General features: G+C 37.6%; 1 protein-coding gene across 5 annotated transcripts in view; it reads right to left on the bottom strand.

Moving 5' to 3' along the window:
* Nucleotides 1–1358: 1358 nt before the first annotated feature.
* Nucleotides 1359–26129, bottom strand: part of LOC109400338 (sodium/potassium/calcium exchanger Nckx30C) — a 297046-nt gene continuing 272275 nt past the window's right edge. For 4 of the 5 annotated variants that reach the window (XM_062850998.1, XM_062850999.1, XM_062851002.1 and 1 more), the window contains 3 exons: nt 25523–25780; nt 25310–25446; nt 1359–17810 (listed from right to left, as the gene is read on the bottom strand). In XM_062850998.1, coding sequence (XP_062706982.1) covers nt 17570–17810; nt 25310–25446; nt 25523–25780 — 636 coding nt within the window. In that variant the 3' untranslated portion in view covers nt 1359–17569. The remainder of the gene's footprint in view (nt 17811–25309; nt 25447–25522; nt 25781–26129) is intronic. The other variant, XR_009997612.1, reaches the window with a different exon arrangement.

The raw sequence follows: 26129 nt of genomic DNA, 5'->3' as shown, positions 1-26129 counted from the left end.
GGGAATTTTTTAGTTGCATTCAAATGTCAAATACTGGTGGATTACTGAGGAACATTTTCCAAAACATTTCTTGGAAAGTATTCTGAAACAATTCTCCAATATTTTCATCACAAATATGAAGTGTATCTTTATCAAACTTTATAAGAATAGGGTAATTCATGTATTTTGGACAGGCTGAGGACAACGTTGGAAAAATCGTCTTCTAGCCTCCTTAGAAAGCAATTAATTATTTTGCAAAGTTACTAATACGCTTATAATATGATTGCACTTTGCGTTCCTGGTGACAAAAACCTTAACGAAAGCATTTTAATCTGAGAAAATCACAATTTCCAATCGCCTGTTAGAATTGAATTTTGGACACCGAATATATGTTTTGGACACCCTTAGGTATATATACAGGGTGTTAGGTTCCTGAGTGCAAACTTTTTAAAGGGTGATAGAGGACCATAAATCGGCACCAACATTTCAAAAGGGCGTAACTGCATTTTGAAACAAACCCCTCTTCCACATCTGTGGATCGTATTTCAATGCCGCCATGCAAATCACCGCCAGTATAGGAAAGAAGAGCAATTTCTCTGTCTAGTAATGTTTGTGAATTTCGTGGGAAACTTAAAATATGACCCACAGATGTGAAAGAGTGGTTTGTTTCAAAATGCAGTTACGCCCTTTTGAAATGTTGGTGCCGAAATGGTGAAAAAATGGTTCTACGCATATGGTCAAATCGCAACCGTTACGTAGTTATTGAACTTCCCATGTTTTTGATTATTATTGCCTTAACTGGCTATAAATTGAAAATGGCCAAACGTATCACAATTTTTTGACCCTTATTCGAAAGATTATTGAATTTTCTATCAAATGGCATCTTTGAACCGATTGGTTTAGCTAAAAAAAACTGAGTTTTCTAGAGCAAAATAGCTAAAAATAGTGTGGTTTCATTTGTTTATGTCAATTATCTTTGAAACATGCGTAATAAATTAAAATTATTTCTTTGGCAAAGTTGTGACCCGACCCCTGTTCCACTCTACAATTCGTTCTTTGACACCAAACTTCTAGCTTTTATCGTTTTCTTGCAATTTCGATTTAAACATCGCATTTCAGATCATAAATTTGCAACTGTGATGGTAAGCACTTTTTTGCGCACTGTGCCGCACATTTAAATCAAAATTGCAAGCATAGGCGCCAACTTAGGAGGGGCAAGTACGGTTTGACGATTTTTCGATTTTCCCATACAAAAAAATCAGAAAAATCAGGCTTTGCCCCCCAATAATTTGACCAAGTTGTGCGCGGTCGGTCTAATTTAGGGGATGAAGTCAGCAACAGATAGAGTCTGCGGATAGAGTAAAACACGCAACCCAAACTTTTCTTCTTTAGAATCAGTTTATTCATATTCTATATATGCTTTGTAATGAGAATGATATATAGGTATATATATAAAATCAAATCTATATATAATAGTTAACAAAAAAGTTTTTCTTACGCTTAATCATTTTTTTTTATTATTTTTGTTTCCTTCCATTTTTTATTAAAAATGAGACAGCAAACGCAACATACTACGCAAGACAATCTCATTTGTCAACAATCAATATCTTTTAAGTATATAACTCTGTTTTTCTGCTTTTCTTGTTTTTTTTTCATCCTTGGTAATTCCTATCTTAAAAAGTTATACATACACTCGAATTTATTCTAATAGTTTATGTATTACTGTTCTGCTTTTTTTTTTGTTTTACTTCTCGCCTTAAACTTATAAACACAAACGCTTACTTCAACCTATGTTCACTTTGAAATGAAATGATTCCACGGAAAATCAAACTCATTACATTACTTCCCCATACCATATTTTTTGTTTTACTTTGTCAATTCATACATAAAAACGAATTGATGCCGCTAGGTTTTTTTCTTCTCATTTAGTGTAAGTGGATGTTTTTGTTCACTGCAGATTTAACTCTTTGTCGTTTACTTTTTCATTAAACTTCTACAATTTATGTAAAGTTGATTTAATAACTATTTTTCTCCTTTGTTATCAATTATATTACTTATTGCTTTGTTTTTAAAAATGTAAGTGAGCGTTTGCAGGTGGAAATTTATAACATTTCTTGCCAATTACTAATTGTGATTTTCTCTTTTCCAATGTCGAATACAGAGAAAGCAAATGAAGCTTGTTTGTTAACTGCATCGGTGTGCTGTATATATGTGGTATTTTGCATTATTTTAATTTCAAATACCGTGTGGCTTGTGTTTGTGTATGTGAATGGCTGCTAACACGCGTGTGTTGTGTAACAAAAAAAAATACGATTCACCGTATCCTCTCAATCGCTCACTTTTGTTTGATTTTAACATGGTTGGTTGGATCTTGCGCATGAAGAGAATTATGGAAAAACTTCACTACATGTAACAGTTTTGTTTCTGGTAAACCCGTCATACATGACCTTAAAATGTAGTTGCTGCTGCGCCATTCCTTCCGTTCGGTTTGGTTTATTGTTTATGTTATCGGGGTATGAAACAATCCTTAGCTTTGCAGATTTTGCATTCCATTCATATTCGTGTGGAGAATGTCGTTTATTCGTTTTTTTTTTTCAAGTACTCCTGTTGTTGGGTTTTTGTCTTTTTCTTCACGCTTTTTTGCCAATTTTGTTAAATATGATGCACTGCCTTATAAATTTATCGCTACTTTTGTCTTAATCATTCATTAGTTTTGTTGAATTAGTTTAAAACTTTACATGCGTGTATGTGATTTGTGTGTTCGGGTTCCCACAATGCAACTTAGCCGTTATTTTAGTAATATTCTTCTGGTAAATTTGTAAACAAATCTATATCCGTTTATCTACATGTTGTTCATTTCTTGAATAGTTTTTTATTTCTCCTTTTGCAATGATGTTTGCTTCAATCCATTTGGTATGAATGACTTATACTGTTTTGTTTACTTGAATTATTCGTCATAAACTGGAAGTCTAAAAGCGCTTGTTTTCTGTTTCAGTTATTAAATTTAATCTTTTATTCACTATAAATAACAATATATTTGGTTTATATTTCCCCATAAAAATTATTTTTTTTCGATTTTTTATATAATTGTTTATTTTTTCTCAACATTTCCACTCGTTTCAGCTTTTTTTTTTGTTTCCTTTTGTCAATATATAAATAAAAAACGTGTATAACAATTAACGTTCAATACATGTTTTATGGTTAAAACTGTTTTGTTTCCGTATGAACAAAAACCTTTGCATGTTTTCAGCAAAATATCAGACAAACAATAGTTACAGTCAGGATCATTTGTCTGCATTTAGCTGCTGTACGATCAATGAAGCTCCATGCATGCTGACAACGACGAAAAAACGGTTTCCACAAATACACTGGATTGGTACCGGGTCTGAAGGTCTGGATGGGGGAGTAAAGCCTGTCTCCTCGATAGTAGAAACTAGAAAATGTGCATGTTGTTTTATTGTTTTGAATATGTTGTTTGTGAGTACCAAGAAATATTTTTCAATTCATGTTCTTGAACGTGTGGTTTCCTTTGTGCTGTCTCGTACTACATTTATTGGATATTACAAAGAGAGAAGCTACGCTTTTCAGGGGTCTCAAAATTGTCTATTATCCCAGCTCGATTTCAATGATAGACATCTTAAGGTGACTTGATTCGTGATTGAGCTTTCATACAAATCATTGTGTTTTTGCATTTCAATGATTGTTTGCCTCGCGTTTTTGAAGTGATAACAAATAGTATTTCTGCAGCCATGCAACTGAAAGCATATCATCACACTCACTGTGAGTGACTGAGTGAGTATATAATAGTATGATACTTTTTCATACGAATATTCGTTTTTGTGGCTGAAACTTATCACTTTCAAATTTCAAGCGACAAATCAAACATGGCGCCCGATGCTTATGATGGGCCTCAACCTGCGTAACCTCCACCATCATATAAAGTGAAAAATGAGGTTATGCGGTTATGAGGTTACTGGTCCAAACCTCATGACTTTACTGAATTTATAGTTAAAACGTTCTGCAATTGTTCATGATTTCGTCCCAGAATCTGTAGTCCTGGTCGGCATCCGCTCGACATCTTGGTTAAGTAGCATTTTAGCTTTTTTATAACTCCATTCGATCGAGATGAATGTCTTCAATATTCCGTTCTTTTGGTGGAATCGTTTGAACGATTAACATACCAGCGTTGTCCTATCTTAACGGTTTTGGTGTTCGGTTGAAATGCGTTTGAACCATTTTGACGTACTGTTGAATTGCCTCCACTACTTTAGAATTGTCCTTTATGAAATACAGCACACAGTATCTGCTATGGTAATCTGTTAGGTAGATGGATTTTGCAAAAGGTTTCCTGGTTCGCTTTCTAACGAAACAATGCTCAGCTCACAGTCTTTACGTATGTACAGGGGATATTTAAAATAACTGGGACAGGTAAAATTTTCACTTTTCAAAAAATGTTCAACTCGCTGTAACTTTTCGAAAAGTGCATCAAATATTCTCAATTTTTTACCGTAAGTTCAGCAACTAGTTGTGTATCAGTAGTCCAATTTTGGAAAAGATCGGACCACGGAGTTATGAAGATTCTAGAAAAAGGTAAAATTATCCGATAGCCAACTTTGAGCTGTTATATCTCCGGATTCAATGAACCGAATGCAATAAAATTTTGAGCAATCATGACTTGTATAATGAGCTATGAAAAATCTTTGACTTAACTCAAAATTGTTAACGCGGAAGAAAATTATTACGATTAGATTATTTTTCTAATAAAACACCAAATTATCCAAAACTTCAACATCGTTTCAAAACCCAAGATGCAAATTAAAGTTCAATTAATTTCCCTCTGAATGACTTACACATAAATGTGTTTTGATTGAAAGTTACAACATAGCCGCTAATAAATTGAGAAAGTAATGGGATGCATATTAGAAATTGATGAATTTACTAAAAAATCGTGAAATAAATGAAATCGTAATAACTTTTTCTCTTGTTAAAAATTTCAAGTTAAGTTAAACGTGTTTAAGAGTTCATCATATAAGTCATGAATGGTCAAAATTTCATTGCAATCAGTTCATTGAATCCGGAAATATAACAGCTCAAAGTTGGCTATCGAATAATTATATCCTTTTCAAAAATCTTTATATCTTCGTGAAGAATAGCCCGATCTTTTTCAAATTTGGACCACTGATACACAACTAGTTGATGAACTTACAGTAAAAATTTGAGAATATTCGATGCTCTTTTCAAAAAGTTACAGCGAGTTGAACATTTTTCGAAAAGTGAAAATTTTACCTGTCCCAGTTATTTTGAGTATCCCCTGTATGTACACCGCAGCCCTGAAGATCGACACCGTTTGATAGTTGCCTATTAATTATCAGATGAACAACTGCTCCGTCGTAATGCATATGTCATGATAAGTGGACATGTGATTATGTTCAACGATCATCGCTTGCTCACCTAGCAGAAGTAAATTCTTTTCCAGCCATAATCCGACGGTAATGTACATTCGCTTATTTTTGGATCTTGGAAAAAACAGTAGCTTCATATCTAGCATTGCGAGGATCCTTCGACAGGAGGAGAAAATCGGGCGCCGGTTCAACACACACCGACTAGAATACGCTGCGGTCCTTCATCGAGGAGCTAGAGAACAGTGCTGCGAATATTCCTGGAAGTGGAAGCGTATAAGATCAACGGAGCGCCATCAAGAATGCCTTTATCGCCACCGGCGAGAATAATTTGGGTGAGCTGCGCACCCAGAGAAAGCAGCGGATCACAGATAACACCCGGAGGAAGATAGAGGAGCGAAGGAACGCCAAAGCCGCGATAGAGCGGCCAAAACACGAGGAGCCAAAGTCCTAGCCCGTCAGCGCTACCCGGGTCTCGAGAAGGAAGTGAAGCGTTCATGTAGACGGGACAAAAGAACGTGGGCGGACTCCCTAGCCGACGAAGGCGGAAAAGCCGCAATTAGCGGTAACATTCGTCTCATCTACGATGTCTCACGTCGCCTTAGTGATATACTAAGTTGAATGCAACGATGCCCGTGAAAGACACATCTGTACAGCTATTGATCGACTTGGATGACCAGCTGAAACGCTGGCTCGAGCACTTTGGAAACCTTTTTCAAGTATCGGCCACGCCATAAACACCTCAGCATGATCCACCAAGGGTGCGACGCATTACCCGTGTCAACACCGAAGCTCCATCATTGCAGGAGATAGAAACAGCCATCCGTAGCATGAAATCGAACAGAACCTCGGGGATCGATCGCTCTCTCTCTCTCTTCTTGGCGTAATGTCCTCATTGGGACAAAGCCTGCTTCTCAGCTTAGTGTTCTATGAGCACTTCCACAGTTTTTAAGTGAGAGCTTCCTCTGCCAATAACCATTTTGCATGCGTATATCGTGTGGCAGGCACGAAGATACTCTATGCCCAAGGAAGTCAAGGAAATTTCCTTTGCGAAAAGATCCTGGACCGACCGGGAATCGAACCCATCACCCTCAGCATGGTCATGCTGAATACCCGTGCGTTTACCGCCTCGGCTATATGGGGATCGATCGCATATCATCCGAAATGCTCAAAGCTGTCGCCGTAGTATCTGCACAACTGCTGCATCAAATATTCTGCAACATATGGGAAACCACGACATTTCTGGCGAACTGGATGGAAGGCTTAGTAAAGGTACCCAAAAATGGTAAACTGACTGTATGCGATAATTGACGAGGCATCATGTTACTGTGTATCGTTCTAAAGGCCTCTGCATAGTTATCCTTAATCGGATACAGGAGAAGATTGACGTAACTCTCCGACGGCAGCAAGCAGGATTCCGTGTTGGACGATTCTGTATGGACCATATTGTCACGAAAATTTATGATCTGAAATGCGACATTTAAATCAAAATTACAAAAAAACGACAATAGTTAGAAGTTTGGCGTCAAAGAACGAATTGTAGAGTGGAACAGGGGCCACAACTTTGCCAAAGAAAGAATTGTAAATTATTACGCATGTTTCAAAGATAATTGACAAAAACAAATTAAAACACACTTTTTTTAGCTATTTTGCTCCAGAAAACTTAGTTATTTAACTAAACCAATCGATTCAAAGATGTCATTTGATAGAAAATTCAATAATCTTTCGAATATGGGTAAAAAAAACTGCGATAAGTTTGACCATTTTAAAGTTATAACCAGTTAAGGCAATAAGAGTAAAAAACATGGGGAGTTCAATAACTACGTAACGGTTGAGATTTGACCATATGTGTAGAACAATTTTTTTCACTATTTATGGTCCTCTATCACCCTTTAAAAAGTTTGCACTCAGGAACCTAACGCCCTGTATAATTCGATGGGCAAAACAGTTCTTTCAAGTGAACCATTCTCAATTGAACAGTTCCTTAGAAAGAACTAGTTCTTTTGAACCGTTCTTCCATTCAGTAGTTGTTATGGTTATTTTGTGAACCTACGTCAATTGCGTTGCCGTGTTATTTACCTGACCACGTTATCAAGCAAATCCATCTCTGCTCAAATATGTAGGATTTGTGATACTGTGCATTGACACTAATGACCCATTTATCAACTGCCGTTTTTCGACCTGCAGTATGTCATCGTAGTTAGTCTATGGTACTATTTTGCGGTAGATCATTAACAACATTCGCTTTGAATGAGTTTAATCAGTTTCGTATTACAAGGTACGAAACTGATTACACTCATTCAAAGAAGGTATTCTGCTCAGAGGGTTCGAAAAGTCGGTACAAAAACATTCGCTTTCTTAGAACCCAATCTACGTTTATTGAAAAAGCTGAATGAACAGTTCTGTGAGACTTTCAGTTTTCTTGCTTTTGAGAGAACGGAGAACTACCGTTCTTTTCAAAAGAACGACAGTTTAGTCATTGTCTCCTTAGAACTAGTTCTTCAGAACCGTTCTCGAACGGTTCGCCCATCTCTTATAGCAGTAACGGTCGCCAGTATCATATTGTTGATGGCGAGTTCGAAGTTACTCGAAGTTACCGATCGAAAATCGCAATGCAAGGCTGAAAAATCTCTAAACTCCTATTATTTTCAAGTTGGGACAATATTATGTCACATTGGGTGGATTGTCGCAACAAATACAGGTTGCGACATTATGATTATTGTTGCGCGATGGTTAAATTTTGATTCACTGAACCGGATGCATACTCGTAGAATCTGGAGGTAGCTTTATCACGTCGAACGAGAGCAAGCTCGATGTGGTTTCCCTAGAGGACTGCTGGGGTACAGTAAATGTAGCCAGAACAACGCAGTCGAGAGCATCGTCAGGTAGGGGTAGGCGGGGCATAATGAGCAGCCTAAGCATTTTGCCACCAAATCCAGTAAATTAAATGCAATTAATGTGTAATTTTAACGTTCAATCCCCATTTGAACCTTAACTGACAAAAGCTAATCGTTGAAATTCCGAATAAAGTTATAAATGTTGTAGAATTTTATGTTTTTAAAAACGTATAAAATCGCGAGTTGCGTTTTAGGGGTGGGGCATAATGAACACCCTAGGTGGGGTAGGATGATCAATATCAGTTTCGTACACAATCAAATGCTAATTGACTATTTTTGTCAATGATAAAGCATACCGGCAACAATCAATGAGAGTTTGAAGGGATTACGAGGTTTAATTTGTAGGCAAGTTGTAGGCAACAATCAATGAGAGTTTGAAGGGATTACGAGGTTTAATTTGTAGGGAACTGTGGGGTTTCAATGAGTGTTCTATTGAGGAATTTTTAAACGGTGATAATTTACAGATACTGAAATTTTCAAGTTAATATATTGAAAGTTACAAACAAAACCTTACTATATGCATCAAAACAGAGAAAACCAAAATTAAAATTTGTTTGTTGAAGATGTTTACCATTTTCATTATTTTATCACTAGTTGCTCATTCTGCCCCACCCTACTACCAACTCTTTGAAGCATATTTTTTCAACAAAATAATTATAAAAATAGTTGAAAAGGTTTACAAATACATTTCATTGGCCTAGGGAATATCAAGAAAATCGATAGATGCCCACTAAGTTGTGATTTCGATACTCAAAACCTTATTTCAGGTCACCAGATTCTTATAATATTTTCCCAGTACATGACCACTTTACGCATTTTGATATTTTTTTCAAGGTAAACGGATTTTTTGACTAATGTTTTGTCATCAACCCATTGGATTTTAGATAATAAGGCTACAATCAAGCAATTTGTTTTGTTAATTTGAAGATTTACAGTGAAAATACAAGGTGCTCATTATGCCCCACCTGCTCATTATGCCCCGCCTACCCCTACGTGGAACAGAGTCAGCGGATCGAATGGAACCTTATGAAAGACGCGGAGTGCTAGGAAATAAAACTGCTGTGTCATTCTCATGAAACGCGCAAGTTCTACCAGAAGCTCAACATATATTGCTTTTTTCACTGAAAATTTTCGTTGCTTCGCTGAAGAACTTGACGTTTGCTTCCAGTGAAAGCTTACGCGATACAGCAAATCGCTAAATTCCACACTAACACAGCAAAAAATCCGTCAACAATAACTTAATACACATGCATTTTCTGCGAAAAGCTCTATTTGCATGACAACAATCCACTCCCATAACTAACGGGCGACCGCCGTCAAATATCGGTATTGTCAACTGTCCGGCGACTGCCGTCATGTTTCTTTGTCGCCGAATCTGGCGCTGGGTCTTCGGCGCGGAAGCCCAAAGGTGGGGATAAAATTTTGGGGTTTGCGCGCAATACCGTAACGGCTTTGTACCGCGATCCAATATGTACAGGGATAAAGACTGGAGCTTCTGCACGGACGGATGTTAGATGATTGAAAGATCAACACTGCTCTTCAATGAGCATCTGCACGGCCCGGAGAACGTAGACACAGGGGAGAGGGTTGAGGCTAAGGCAACGGAGGAGATGACTATATCAATGCTGTGACGGAACTCCCACGCTGATTAGAGTTAAGGATGCCATGCAGTAGCTCAAAACCAACAAAGAAGCTGGTAAGGATGGTATCGCAGCTGAACACATCAGGATAGGATCAGAAAAGTTGGCTACCTATCTTCACCGATTGATAGTTGGACAACAACCGGAGGAGTGGAAGGAAGGGGTAATCTGCCCCATTCACAATACAAACAGCCATTTAGAATGTGAGAACTTCAGAGTGATCATCATTTTTAATGCCGCCTACAGAGTGCTATCCCAGATCATCTTCCGAAGTCTGTTATCTAGACGGAAAGAGTCCGTGGGACGCTGGCTTCCTCGACGGTCGGTCGCGAACGGGAAAGATTTTCATCGTACGGTTAATCCTTAAGCGAACTCGTGAATACCCGGTCCCAACACATCACGAACTCATTGACTTCAATGTGGCAAATAACAACATCTTTGCACGGAGCTATGGACAATCATGGGAGATATCAGCTTCCCTGGGAAGCTGACCAGACTGATCAAAGCAGCCATGAACGGCGTAAGAATGTTTGTTCAGGTAAACTATCCAGTTCATTCTGATCCTGACGGGAATTCACGGGTTTTTAGGGGAACTGCGGCCATAACGCCCATAGGGGGCAAGTTGCGCCACCCTTGTTTCAGGCAAACCACGTTATTTTCAGTGCTTTTTTCAATTGCAATCGCTTAAATAAGAATTAAAATGATTCTTTACATTTGAGTTTACATATTTTTACTAAAAAAAATGTACAAAAACTTCGAAAAAAGATTTTGATTACTTTTGATGTAATTTTAGCCTGTCAAATGTTTGCACTTTTATACATCATTTAAAAGATTTTTTTTCTCGCTATCCCCACAAACTGTTTTGCACACTCCCATTATTTGTGTACCAAGCGGAAAAAGTATCGAATTTGACCCTTACAACTTTCTTATAAGGGTCCAAACTTCTGAGGCATGTATGGGGTAAAATGCCCACCCCTAGTTATTTTCATTAAAATAGCCATTTAGATCCAAATTCTGCCACAAATCATGTAGAACATAAGTTGGAACCAAGCAACAGCACATTTTTACTATAAATAAGTTCACTAATCACACAGCCATGCGTCATTTTGTAGTGATTATTGATAAAACAGCTCACTATGACGTTTACATGGAATTGACCCATAATTACAGGTGATCCATAATTGTGTAATGACTGTGTACCATTCACGAACAATAACAGTTGACAAGAAACCAGGCGCGCAAGTAAATGTACACAATTTGGCATCCTGGCGTTAGCTGTGGCTAGTGGCGCGTTTTACCCCGCATTAAAACTAAAATTCTGAAAATCAAACTTTTTTTCAAATTTGAATTTTTCAGCAGTAAAACATAAAACTGGCATATGGCTTCTTCCATTTGGAAGGAAACATGTTGGTGCTTCATGTTAGTGCCAAAAAAATTTGTATTATGAAGTGTTTCGTGGTTTAAATTGGACTCTTCCTTAACGTGGGCGTCTTACCCCCAGTTCCCCTATACCTATTATTCAACATCGTTCCGGAAGGGGTAATAACGAGCCCTGCTCAACAGCCACGGTACAATTTTCACGAAATCCGACCTATTTGAGTGCTTTGCGGACAATATGGACATTTTTGTCAGAATATTTGGAATGATCGCAAAGCTGTAGAACCGCTTGAAACGCGAATCAGCAACGGTCGGACTGGTGGTGAATACGTCAAGAATAAAGTACATGCTGGTAGATGAAAACGAACACAATCAGATTGTTAAGGAAATAATGTCATAGAGATGAACCAAACTGGGGCTGCAAATCTCTCTAATAAAAACACCTATCCTAACCTAAGTAATTTCATGCTAGACAGGGGGGAACGGTGTGTGGCGGAGAAGAATGAACCACGAGCTCGCTGCACTTTACGGCGAACCCAGCATCCTGAAGGTGGCCAAAGCCGGAAGGATACGGTGGGCAGGGCATGTTGCAAGAATGCCGGACAACAACCCTGCAAAGCTGGTGTTTGCAACTGATCCGGTTGGCACAAGAAGGCGTGGAGCGCAGAGAGCACGATGGGCGGACTAGGTGGAGCGTGACTTGGCGAGCATCGGGCGCGACCGAGGATGGAGAGCGGCAGCCACGAACCGTGTATTATGGAGAAATATTGTTGATTCAGTTTTATCTTGAATTTGATGTAATACTAAATAAATGAAAAAAAATGAGGGGGGAATCTTTGATATTGCGAATCTTTTTTGAAATCCGCATACTGGTCAACATCTTGTGCGCCGATAGCTCATGCGCCGTGTTGTGCGCCATACAAAATGTAAATAAACAAGTGTCAAAATAATTAGCGCCGAAAGCTCTATCTCTCTTAGGGCTCGCATCCATTTTTTGTCTAAAACATTGAACTTCCTTATGTCTGGAAATAATGTACAACAAAGATATTATTGACGGTAACAACGCTCTTACTTCATTAAACCACTGATTAATAGTGATTCGCCTAGTGAAAAACTTGGCGCATAGGCAATCGGCGCGCAAATTGTGCGCTGTTGTGTGGATTTGAGGTAATGGTCGCAAAGTGCCCAACACACATACCCTGGCGCGCAACCTAGAAGTCGAAGAAAAACTTGTCGCTATGCTAAAAATTCTCGAGAAGCTCAATATAGTGGGAGATTTCGTCTACCTCGGGTCCATAATGACGGCAGACAACAATGTGAGCCGTGAAAAACGAAGACACATTAGCAGTGAAGACCGTGTCTACAATGGGATTCCGAAGAAACTGCAATTTATCCCCTCACCAAATACAAAACACTTATAAGACAGATAAGTAGTCCTCTGCGGACACGGGCCATGAAACATGCTCGATGAGAACTAACAAGCATTCGATAGTTTGAGATGTTCAAAAATGATTCTACCTAGTTCATGGGACAGCGCCTTTGGTAAATGTTATTTGTCGCTACGAATTCTTGTATGATATTTTCTAAACGTTCAAATTTGTGCATTGTAGTATTTATTTTTTGTCTTTCAGGGATGGCATGCTCCTCAGTGAGAGTGCAAGTGAGCGCAGTTTGAATATGAAAATGAGCTGCACTGTGCACATTTTCAGTGCTGAATGCCATCTCTGCTGTCTTTAGTTGTGATATTTACCAACACTGGTTCGATGGTCAAGTGACCTATAAATAAACCCACAAACAGGAACGGCAAGTCTCACGTGTAGAGTTCCACAACAATTGCCAAAAAGCCCTGTAGTTGTACTGATACATGAACGGTTGTCGTTTCCACAGCATACTTTCTAACCTCAGTTACAATGTTCTGCTATGTTTCGGTACCTGCAATGAGCGGAAACTTAAAACTTGAGTACCAAATTGTCAATCAAAGGAAATTCTAACCTCAAAAGCATTTACCTCTCCCACAAAAGGTGACCCCCATGCGCCTGAGTCGCAGTTTGCACGCTGCCCGATGAAGAGCGTTCCGCTTTGCGCACTTTTGCTGCACTTCAAACTTCGTCCTTTGCCTCCATGCTTGTGTCCCATGTGTAAGTTTGTCTCAATGTGTTCAGTTCGCTCCGTGTTTGCACATTTTTATTGTTTTCCTTCTGTTTCTTGTTGATTATTATTTTGTCGGTTTCAACATCGGAAAATGTATTCATTGTTGTGATTTACAGGCTGTGTACTTTGCGCTTCTACTTTTCCGATTTGTGTGTTCGGTTTGCCTTATTAGACACATTGCATGCACATTCCACACCAAATTGGACTGTAGCACAAGTTGTAGCAAGCCTAACAGTGTGATATAAGTAAACGTTTGCATAGAATCGCTACGATGGAGAAACCAAAGCGGTTCGACGTATCCCAGCACTGCAATCACGATTTGAAGGTGCGTGCACGCTCCTGTGTCAGTCCAACTTAGGGTGTAGTGCGCAGTAATGTATATCCTTGATTTGGTGTATACGTTCGCGATCAACTTCAATAGTTTATGAATGAAAAGAGGAAATAGAATAAATGCCAGATAGGATGTTCTGAATTCTTCGATGATTCCAGAGGTTTGGCTTCAATATTTATAGTGGTGAATGTGGGAAACAGTTTGAAGTTCAAATGTGGAAAATTCATGCTTGGTAGCTCGATGAAGTATTGTGTATTTTCTGTCTATTTCTCTCAGTGTTGTTTACAGCTCTCGTGTATTTTCATTTATCCTGATCAAATTTCTTTAAACATTTTCATGGAATGGACGGGAGAAATTGGCTTTCTCATCTGAAATGTTTTGTTCACACGCACGCTCTTAATTTTGAACATTGTGTTTTTTGCTCATTTATCATTGTTTTGTGTTGATATTAGTATATACATTTGTTATTTTCGCTACAATGAAGCAGTGTTTGAATTTTTTCGTCTGAATGTCGCGAATACCATCGATTTCATTTCGTCTCATGTTTTTGTTGTTGTTATTTGCAATTATTCGTAATAACTAGGTATGCTTGTATGCTTCGCCTATAGAAACAAAGTCAACAAACTTTGGGAAACTCAACCATTGCTTCCAACAAGCTGGTTTGGGAGCATTGTTTTAGATTGGCTAGGCCAGAAACACCTAATAGTATTGTTTGGGAAGTAACGACGAGTAAATAAAATGAAGATAAGATATGTACCATTTTTCTCGTTCAAAACGGAGGAAAAGTTCAACAATTGACATACTTGTAAAAACGATGAAAGGTTTCGATAGTTGAGTTGAGTTCCAACTTTAATCATTTCATTTCTGTAGGTGCTCTACGTTTTTCTTCTGGCGAAAATTACTGCTTGGCATCAAAGAGAAGTGTCCCCTTGAAGATTTCTCCTTGAACAGAAGCAGTGTATTTTTGTCTTGCGTTTGACTTCCGTAAAAGAGTTCTGCATCTTTAGCCATTTGTGATAGTAGTCGTACCTGCAGCTACGATTTATTCCTACATCTTTTTAATATTTATCCACTACTTGTTTTTTCACTTCGTTATTCGTCAATAAAAAATAAAAATAAGAAAAACCTTCAAAAATTTGTTAACATTTCATTTTATTATCATTGATTTTTCTCCTCTTTATATATTCATTTAGCTTGTATGTTCTTTTGTGTTGTTCACCTATATATTGGTTTATTTATTTTGTTGTGGTGGTGGTATATAGTAGCGGAATACAGCTAAATCAAAGGTGTCTCAGTTCGGGTGATAACGTTGTACCTAAATGGCTCTTTCTGTTAAGTTGATTGATGCTGTGATTGAATGAACGAAATGCTTTAAATAATACAAATGTTATCATTTGACGAAATCTTGGATGCAATAGTATTCTTGCGCTTCAAGTGTAACGCTATGATTTGCATATCGTTTTCTTCCTTCATTAGTATTTACTACTGAATTAAATTTTCCATGCGGCTGATTGCGCCAAAACAAAAACGAAGCTTCTGCCTAAAGACACATGGAGTTACGCACAGTAAAATAGCTCGTAACGCACATCTTCAAAAATTCTGAGCTGTTCGTTATCCATCTATTACAATAATTCTGGAGATTGTTGTTTGACATTGAATATAAGGGACTGAGAGTAATATCAAATTATGGTTACAGGAATTAAGAACAAATCTCAATAACGAGCGAAATTTCAGCAGATTTAAAGTCCTTTAAAAACCTTATACCTCTCTGAAATGGACTAAACACTTCAAGAAATCGAAAAAAACTGATTAAGCTTGAGCGTCCCTTTCGTCTCAGTTTGTGTTTTTTGACAGTTTTCCCACGACAAATCAGTCAAAATACTGCCCTGCAAACGTATCCGCAGCTCTTTACCATTAGAACTTTCCCGAAGATCAATCTCAAGGAAATATCCAAATTTAATATATCCAAAATATTGGTTTTGGGAATGAAATGTAGAAAAAGGTTGTTTATTTTTAAATTGCTATGCGGCATCCAAGATTTAAATCAATTTCAAATGATTGAACTTACAGTAGGTTTTCATTATCTAAATGTACTTGATCATTGATTTACATATGACCACAACCATAAACTTATAATTCCACAATAGAACCATAAACGAAAACCTGACTCATTCGTTGCTGTTAGTATGCTGTTGTACTCATTGTAAAAAAACAAGTTCCACTTGATTTTTGTTTCGATACTTGCTGATGTTACCTCCCCGAGGGAACAAACTTGAACATACATATTAGATGATATGAACCACACGGCTCGCTTCTGGTAACAATCTCCTCAGAGGATAAAGCAACGCTCAGTGAGTATGCAACGGGTATTGAACGGTTTCTACCGGAGCGGTTGCACAATATAATAGGTATTCCGGGCCATCCCGGTCGGTTTCGATTGGTGGTGGTGATGCGACATAAAGCAACAGGACCCCAAGCATTGTGTTGGTTGTGTTTATACTTAAACTTAGTGCTCGAATGGGTGTTATGGTGAGGTTCGGTGAACGATGATGAAGTGATGTGTGAAAACGCTAGGATTACTGTATAAGATTTAGTATAATCAACCTTCTGTCCTACGTCAATGGATTTACGCCATGAAGCCTAAGTTGTGTAACAGATTCTCGAATCTCGGTCGACGAAACGGATAGAGAAAACGAGAAAGGATAGATCAAAATACATTCCAATTTATACAGAAGTATGTCAAAGAGAGTAGAGACTACTGAGAGAGTATAGAAGGACAGATGTGAATTATGACTAGGATTAACCATAAGTGCGATAATGCATTTTAAATGCGCGCTCTTGCATCACTAGGGTGACTATGTGTGTTTTTCTTTTGTTTTGATGGACTAGTTCCTGATGCTAATGGCACTCTAATGAATTGTATGTCGTTGGTGTAGTTTATGGAAAGAGAAAAGCTGGTAGTGCTCGAATGCATTGATGTTTCAAATTTCCTAAGGTGTTTTGCTTAAGTTCGAGTAATAGATTTTTGCTTTTGAAAATTGTTGCTTAAATTTATTCTTTTTGATGTTTAAGTCTAGATTCTTATAGAATTTGTTCTCGTAGAAGAAAGAGATGCATGCTTAAATACAGTTTTACTGGTTTAACTAGTTGATTCTTGTATTAACTAGATGTATTCTTTGTAAGGTAAGATTTCGTTCGAATATAGGTTGTTTTGGTTGAATACAATTTAAAATGTATGATAATAGACTCGATACTATAGTTGCATGAAGAAGAGGAGATCAAAATCTAAAATAACTGCTGCTCGATAGAAGGTTCTTGTTGCTTTATTTTCTTCGTTAAATGTTTGTGTTAGTTTTCGCTTAGGTTTTTCTTTATGGTATGGGAAAACTAATCGCCTTTTTCTTCCTGATATCATTCTCCAGATGTTCACCCATCAGCAATACATTGCCCGTCTAGAATGACTTTCACTCACTTATCCTCAATTCTTTCACTAGTCTATTGTTGTTTTGCTCTTTTAAATGTTAGCATTCTTCTATGTAACTATACATATTAATATGTTCAACGTTAGTTGCCTCATCCTTTAAGCTAGGTAAAAACATACCTAGACCTAGCGTCGAATGGGTTTACATTTCTCTCTATAGTCTAAGTATAATTTAGTTGGTTTACTTTTTTCGTCTTTTTGTTTTCTTTTTTTTTCTTTTCTTTGTTCGTAATCGTAACTACTAAAGTAGATGATTCAGTTTAGTTACCATCGCCTGTGACTTTCCTAGTCTATAGCGTTTTAAGCGTACTTATTTAAAACGGACATACTAACACATCGTATTCAAACATGAGTGAAACGGCAACGAATACGAAGTATAACAAAAACATGGTAAGCCCTAGGCCCTTGTTCATGCGCCAGCGGAAGCAGGCTATCGACATGATGACAAACAGCAACATCAAGAACAGGATCGTGATCGAACACACCATGCCGACCGAGTTCACCTCCACCGGTTGACCGTAGATGATGCCATAAAGAAGCCATGGGATGGGAAGGCTGTATCGGGGGAGAAGCGAAATAGAGTTCATTAGGTTCGTGAGAGTTTGTCAATAAGAATTGTAGATGAGATGAAAATACGAATGGAAATAGTTTTTTTTTATCATGGATCTTCACTAGTATGGGACAAACATCGAATTCTCGCTCCAGTCAACTTTTTTGATTCCATTTAGGTCCCATATGAACTGCGCAAAATTTCAGCGCAATGGATAAAGCTATAATTTAGCGCAAGCGGTTCAAAGTTTTCATAGGATTTACTATGGGAATAGTTACACTTGCAGATAAAAAATCCCAGAGGTCACCCTTTGTCTCCTTAATTCAAATCGATCAACGTTTTTTGTAGAAAAATCATTTATGAAACTTTCTTTCGAAGACCGTAAAACGATTGGATGCTTGTGGAAAAAGTTATTGATTTATTACCGATTAGTGATCCAACGAACGGCTTTTTGTTTTGTTTTATCAGCAGCACTGCTGCTGCCGTTGTTGCATGGGGTGGCGGGAGGCATCACCACCCCCCAGTAACAGCAACAGCCAAGGCAGCAGCTACAGTGCTGGACATCGCTGGACAATATTTACGTGCTCCTGCTGTCGATTTCAATTCTTTTTGCACCATAAAGAAGATAATTACTTATACTTTTCTAATAGTATTTAAAACATTTAAAAAAATTTCTAGAAAGTTGCAAATTTCTTGTCGTTAAACCAAAATTAGCTTCTTGATTTTATTGTAGTAAATAGGTCCAATTTCCAATGAGAAACTGTGAATTGCACCTTTTCAAATCTGATCGTTTAATATGCTGGTTGGCATGTATTGACCAACAAAACTAATTTTAGAAGCAAAAATTTGAGTCTCGCGCAAAACGTAGCGCGTGGAATGTGCCTAATAAAATCACAAGAAAATCTTACTAACGAGCAAGAAACACAGGGCACCATGTCGGACATGTGGGATAGCACTACATTTTTCCAGTAGTTGTAGAATATCTCGTGTTCTGGACCACGTAGAAGGATACTGTTTTCGGCAAAGTTGCTCAGAACACAAAAAGCTTTTGCATGGAAAATACCGTCTACCCTCGTTGGTTTGACCGCATCTAATCTGAACACTTTTTAATTTGACCCCCTCTAATCTGCACATCGTTCAAACTAAAAATGGTTCAAACGTCAATCTGCTCATGGAACCGGGTGAAGCGGAACGCAGAATCAAAACAAAACAGTAAAAAGGGTAACCAAAAGTGTGTTTTTCTATGCCCACAGGGTTACTAGAAGTTCAAATTAAAAAATGAACCCCGCTGGTTTGCATGAGTTGTCGTTCAAACCAACGAAGGTAGACGGTAATTTAGTTCGAGAATCACTCACTGTGTGGCTCTAGTGTTCTTAGCAGCTTCCAGTTAAGTCTTAACGTCGTATATCTCGTGTTCTGGACAACTTAAGGATACTGTCTTCGGCAAAGTAACTCAAAAGACTAAGAGCTTTCCCATAGGAAACAATTTAGTTCGAGAATCACTCACTGCGTGGCGCTAGTGTTCTTAGGGAGCATCCAAAAAGTACGTCACGCTAAAATTGGGAATTCTCGACCCCCCCCCCCCCTCCCCCCTTCGTACGGGTTTTTCCTATACTTGATACATTGATTGTCACACTTTCTCAAACCCCCCCTCCCCCCTAGGACCGTGACGTACTTAATGGATGCCCCCTTAGGATCTTCCAGTTCAGTCTAAACGTATTATATCTCGCGTTCTGAACATCTTAGAAGGATACTGTCTTGCGAAATGTTACTCAGCAGACTGAGTGCTTTCAAATAGAATACAATTTAGTTTGAGAATCATTCACTGCGAGGCGCTAGTACTCTTGGTAGCTTCCAGTCTAGTCTGCACCTCGTATGTCTCGCGATCTGGACCACTTAGAAGGATACTGTCTTGGAAAAAATGATCAGAAGACTATGAGCTTTCACAGAGAATACACTCTAGTTCGAGAATCACTCGCTATGTGGCGCTAGTGCTTTTGGGAGATTCCAGTTCAGTCTGAACGTCGTATATCTTGCGTTCTGGACTAATTAGAAAGATACTGTCTTAGTCAAATTTGCACATTGAATTCAAAATTTTCGCATAAAAACAATCTTGTTTGAGAATCACTCACTACCTGGCCCTTGTATTGCTAGAAGCTTCCAGTTTAGTCTCAACGTCGTGAATCTCGCGTTTTAGACCACTTAGAAGGATACGGCATGGTCGCACATAAGATTAAAGGCTTTCACATAGAGAATAGTTTAGTTCGAAAATTACTCACTACGTGACATTAGTACTTTTGGAAGCTTTCAGTTTGCTCTAAACCAGTGGTGCTCAGGCTGGAGGATACCGCGGGCCAAATTTGCAATTCGGGATCGACCTGCGGGCCGCATAAAACATCGATGCACAAAAACAACAATAAGAACAATTCTAAACCACATTTATTAAAAATCTGAACTGTTCAGAACTTGTGTAAGGGTCAAACTTTATAATCTATTTGCCCTTCGTGGAGTTCAATTTAGATTCATAAGTTTGGTTGAGAAAAACGTTTGAGCTTCAAATTGAAATTCAAACAAACAATTAACAAGTTGCCCCTAGAATTTCCTTGAAGCCACTTCAAGAACTTGTCAAGCAGCTTTTACAAGAATTTCTTTTGAATCGCTCCAAAAAGATTTGCTTGATTTTCTCCTGAAATTTCTTGTGGAGTTGCTCCAGAAGGTTTTCGAGAAGTTTCTTGAAGTTTCTTTTAGTTTTTCTAGAATTCTCTTGGAACACCTCCAAGAACTCCTCTTAGATTTGTCTTTGGAACTGCCCTGAAGTTACTTCAGGAATTCCTCATTAATCGTTTCCAAGAATTTCTCCTAGAATAGCTCCCGGATTTTTCCGAAAATTTTCCAGGAGTTTCTTGAAGATTTTAGTAAATTATTTCCATAAGTCTCTTCTATAATTGATGAAATACTTCATCATTAAATTTCTTCAAAAATTAGATTTTTAACAATTGTTTCCGGAAGTTTCTTTAACATTATCTTCTAAAGTTGCTTCAAATTTATTGTTCAAGTTTTCCTCATGCGTTCTAGGCATCTTTTGTGTCTTGATGCAGTTGGTCCTGGAATCTTGTTTGTAGTTACTCCTGAAAATTCTCTTTTTGTTACTCGAGGAATTTATTCTAAAGTTGTTTAAGAAATTTCTGTTATAGTGGCACCAGAACATTTTTCTAGGAGATGCTCCTATAACTTCTATGCAGTATCGTCACAACTTTCTCATTGAGTTTTTTCAGGTTTATTTTCTCCAGGATGATTTGTGTTTCTCCATATATTTCGCTTAGAAAAAAACCAATAGAAAAACTCGCCAATATTTTGAATTTCATCAATAGGACGCAAAACCTGCATTCAGATGATCGAATGGTATTATATTCAGCTTTCAATTTATGGAAAAAATTTTAAATTAGTTGATCAAAACGCAAGATATTCGAATTTTAGTAAATTCCATATTTTAAAAAGTTGTTAAACTCGATATTAAGCCAAAACTCAAAAACTGTTCTTTTGATTTTTTGATTTTTTTTATTCTTAATAAATTTACCAGTTTAGCCTAAACGTGGTAAATCTTGTATTTAGGACCACTCAGAGAAAACCTTACTTTAACAAAGTTCCACATTTATTCACTATTTGGCCCTAGTGTTGTAATGACAACTGTTGTTGCAAAGAAGGATGTCCAGTTTGATCAAACGGTAATATTTCTCGCGTTTTGAACCACTTCGAATAATACTCTCTTTGATAAAATTTCTCAGAAGACTTAGAGCTTTCATCTGAAAAACAATTCGGTTTGAAATTTTTCCACTATGTGGTCTTAGTTGTTTCCAATATAGTCTAGTAGTCGTTTATCCCGCATTTTGAACCACTTGAAAGAATACCGTTTCAACAAAGTTGCTGAGTCGACTTTCTTCAAGAAAACAAGGTTCGATCCAGTCATATCAGATGTTTGAGCATTGGTTTCCTACTGTTCTCCTAGAGGCAGAATTCCGAAACGAGTGTCCCACTTTATGTAAGTCTTTGTCATATTGATCAACTTTGCCGAAGATACCAACACTCTAAGTTATCAGGATTCTGAGCTATGAGATTTCTAAAATTTGCATGTTCACTAGCGCCGCCTAGTGGCAGAATTGCGAAACAAGTGTTCATTTTTATGTAGGTCTAGGTCATACTGATCAACTTTGCCGAAGACCCCAACTTTCTAAGTTATAGGGATTCTGAAATATGAGGTTTTGAAAATGTACATGCTCACTAGCGCCGCCCAGTGGAGGAATTTCGAACTTCGCAACTCATCATCAGTAAGTTATTGGCGTACCCAACCACTTTCCTGGAGACACTATCCTTCCAAATGATTGGGGTCTTGAGCTGTCGCACATATCGCAACGTTTGCTTGACAACCAGATATGGTTCCTGTAGTACAATTTAGCATCAAACTGTTAATGGTGTCTAAACATATGAACCAATATTTTAAATGATAGGTCTTTTTAAGCCCTTAAACTTTGCCGAAGAAAGAATTGCGCTATCTCTTAACACATAATAGGCCACACCCCCAAAAAGCCGAAATCCCATAAGCTCTTAGTTTCCTATAACGCTCACCCCTGTCTAGTAGGAGTCCGTTTAATAGGAATTCGTTTAATAAGAGACTCGACTGTATAGCGTTTTGCGCCTCACTCCCTTATGGGCGCGTAGTGCAAACTTGAAACTTTAAACGCGATTATCTCGGAATTATGTTTTTCAGTTCTCAACCGATTTCGACCATTTTTTTTTGTGTCTTCGCTATTTATGTGTTAAAATTCTTATATTTCAAAGAAAGATAAAAATTGATTAATTGTAAACAATAACTGTAATATTTGTTGAACAACGCCGAAAAAGATTAGCATAGTTCTGAAGGAATAGGGACAGTTTAATTGTCATCTACCTTTTGTATATGAGTAATTGTTACAGCCTGGAAATCTGAAAAAATACCGTCAATTGTACCTGAGTGGTTTCAATGTTTAACAAACACATTATTCACAGTTACTATTTAGAATAACCAAATTGAGCAGATTAGACTGAGCAACAGATTGTAAACTAAGTATGTGCATTGACAGTTTCTTCGTTCACTTAAAAGCTCATCGATACTGAAATGTTTTATATTATAATAATTTATTAGCATCATTAGAAGGCCCAAACTATAAATTGTGTATTCAATGCTGATATTTCTACTCTGGAGCATCGCTAATAGGTCGTATTTTAAGATGTGTAGATGGTTTAGCAGCAATGTTTGATGAGCACGGTTAAGCAAATAATTCATGCAAGAAGTTTGATATATCGTTTTTGTCGTAGTAACATGCCATTTATATTTCGTTTTTGTTTATGTTTTTCGTTAAAAAACGATAAGTTTTTGAATGATTTACTAAATACCTTGCGTTTTCTTCATAAATACTTGTTTTTGCACCAGTTAGTGACAGTCTGGTTTACATAATATATGGAACAAGTGAGTTTGTTCCACATTTTCAAAAAGCTTTGGATTTCATATTTTAACGCCAATCATTAATCATATTTAAATAAGAAAACAGATGAAAAATTTATTTTGAAGAATACGCCTTCGTTAAAACATAACAATACATCTGAAGAACACGGGCTTCTATGAAGAGGGGACTGCGGCATTGAGTATGCATAAACATTTTCCAATTTTCCAATTATATGTATCAATCTAACACTTATTTCTAAAGATCTATATTGTATTAGTTGAATTTATTATCCATAGCAACTGTTGGGATGCTTATGGCCCAAAATGGATTCCGTAATACGTCATTCAGAATAGTTACTGTTATACAATGAAACAATCACCTCAAAACTGCTTGATACAAATAAAAAGTTATATGAGAGATTTCATAAATTAACACCCCATTGCTGAAACTAAACTTTTAAAATTTTCAACTCATTTAAGTCTCAGCAATTCTTCTTCGACTTCTAATTGCACGTACTCGTGCAAAGGTAGCAGATTGAAAATCGCATCTAAAGCTTTTGATGGAGTGCTGCGTATCGCTCCTGTAACTTCGGGGTCGCTGATTTGGAAAATGTTGTCCAAATTAAAAAATCGTATATTTCATTGAAAAATAGCATGCAAATGTAACTTATTCGTAAAATAACATACACGTTTATTTTGAAACTAAATTGATCTTATCCACAAATGAATAGACCATCTATTAAACAGATTATAATGAAAGAACTACACATCTCGCTCTTGTACACCAAATTCTAACAAGCTCAACAATAATTTACATATAAAACTTTCTCCGGCCAAAAATATTGCTTCCTTTATTTTTCACACCGAAACAAGTTCAGCCGACATCCATCCACAAAGCCAACTGTTGGAGGTTATTTGTTTGGCATTGTTTTATATGTAGGCATTTATTGAAATCTCCATGCGCTCCGGCCAAAATAACATCAAACAAGATGTGCCATACTACTGCTACATGGCTATAGTTTACATAGCCTACCACACCGTCCTCGTCATTGGATTGGGAAAAATTCCGATCAAATATGAACTTCCGTAGTTTCTCAGCACCCAACGAGGGTTGGCGAGGAAGAATGCCCATCGAAGAATGTCAAATTGCGAATTGTTCTCCGTTCACAGAGAAAGCTTCCAATTCGACTGCCCAGGCAAACCAAACCAAAATGTTCCGATACATCAACGTATGACTATATCTATATTGGCAACGTACTGTTATCTGGTGCCAAGTTTGTCAGTTCGAAGCGGTTTTGCTGCACGCTGTCTGAAGATGATAGTGGATGTGATAAATTTTAAAATGTTTTTTCTATCTCTCGTTATGTGTGCTGGCTGGGGTCCTGTTGGAGCGTTGGTGTGCTGCAACAGCAGTAGTGTGATAAATGCATCAACTTTGGTTGTGAAGACAGACCGACCGTAGGTACAGGATCAGCACACAGGTGGGCAAAATGTGCTTTGCTGTATGTCGTACTCTCGTATAACCGGTTGGACATGGGAGCTTCAATTCAAGTACCGTGTGTTTAAAATGCTTTAAATGTTGGACTGCTAGGGTGTTTTATGAACACTCTTGCAATGGATAAATATTGTTCTGTTTCTTATTTCTGGTGTCACATTCCAGCTGGGACAGTATACTTCTTTCCCAGTTTAGTCTTCTATGAGCACTTCTACAGTTTTTTTTATTGAAAATTTTCCTCATTAACTGATTCGGAGTATTGGCTTTGCTGTCCTCGAAATCAAAAGATTCCTTCAAAAGACTACAAAGCCAATGCTCCAGAGCCAAATCATGGCAGTAGTATTTCAACCAAGTTTATTAATTGAATATTTTGTATTCGCATATCATGTTTGAGAGTCGAGAAAATATTTAAACCTGAAAGGTTCTTGACCAGACGGGTTTTTGAACTCTATTAACTGAACTAATAAGCTCGAGTTTTGACTCCCATACACTAGAAGGAATTTTAACAACATAAACATAAAAATACTTACCCAACCGTCACGTCGAAAATGTTACTTCCGACCGAGCTTGACACCGCCATGTCACCAAAGCCCTTTCGCGCCACAATCACAGACGTGATTAGATCGGGAATTGAGGTACCAGCTGCTAAAAATGTCAGTCCCATCACCTGCAAACGGAAAGTAGATGACGCACGCACGCCTCATTAGAATTTGGACGCTCATGGAAATCGCAGTACAGCTTACCTCCGGTGGTATTTTCGCCGTATCACCAGCAACATTAGCCCACCACACCATAAGATACGAGTATGCGGCTATCCACAGAATCGAACCCATAAACGTTATCGGGAAAAATTTCTTACCCCTTGGTGTTCTAGTGTCAGGAAGTGTTAAGTACAGCGGAAAGATAATTGGAGCAACTAATAGGTAGGTTATTCGTTTCCTAAATGTCTTTGGCCAAGACATGCTTAATGCCTCTGGTGGTTCATCTTCTAATTCGTTACCCTGGAATGAGAAATGGCAGCTAGAAAAGGTGCTTTACAATATTTTTCAAAAATGCTGACCCCACAGTGCTTTTATTATTGATTTATTTACTATATATGTGTCGAAAATTCATTATTCTTTGTACTTTTTCTGCAGTGAAATGCGCATTTTTAACCCCTTTTGTTCCATTTGAATTACAGCAACTTATATAAACCTGTGTCAACAACTTGTCGAAATTGTAAACGCTTTCAAACATTTACCCGATAACAATAAAAAACTTGTTTTGTACAATGTATTTTTTACAATTTACGATAGGGAAATTTGAAACTTTTCAAACAGTTAAGATTTAAGTTTTTGTCCTCATTTTGCG

This window comes from Aedes albopictus, chromosome 2, assembly GCF_035046485.1.
Source record: "Aedes albopictus strain Foshan chromosome 2, AalbF5, whole genome shotgun sequence".
Lineage (NCBI taxonomy): Eukaryota > Metazoa > Arthropoda > Insecta > Diptera > Culicidae > Aedes > Aedes albopictus.
This window is presented reverse-complemented; position numbering and strand designations above follow the sequence as displayed.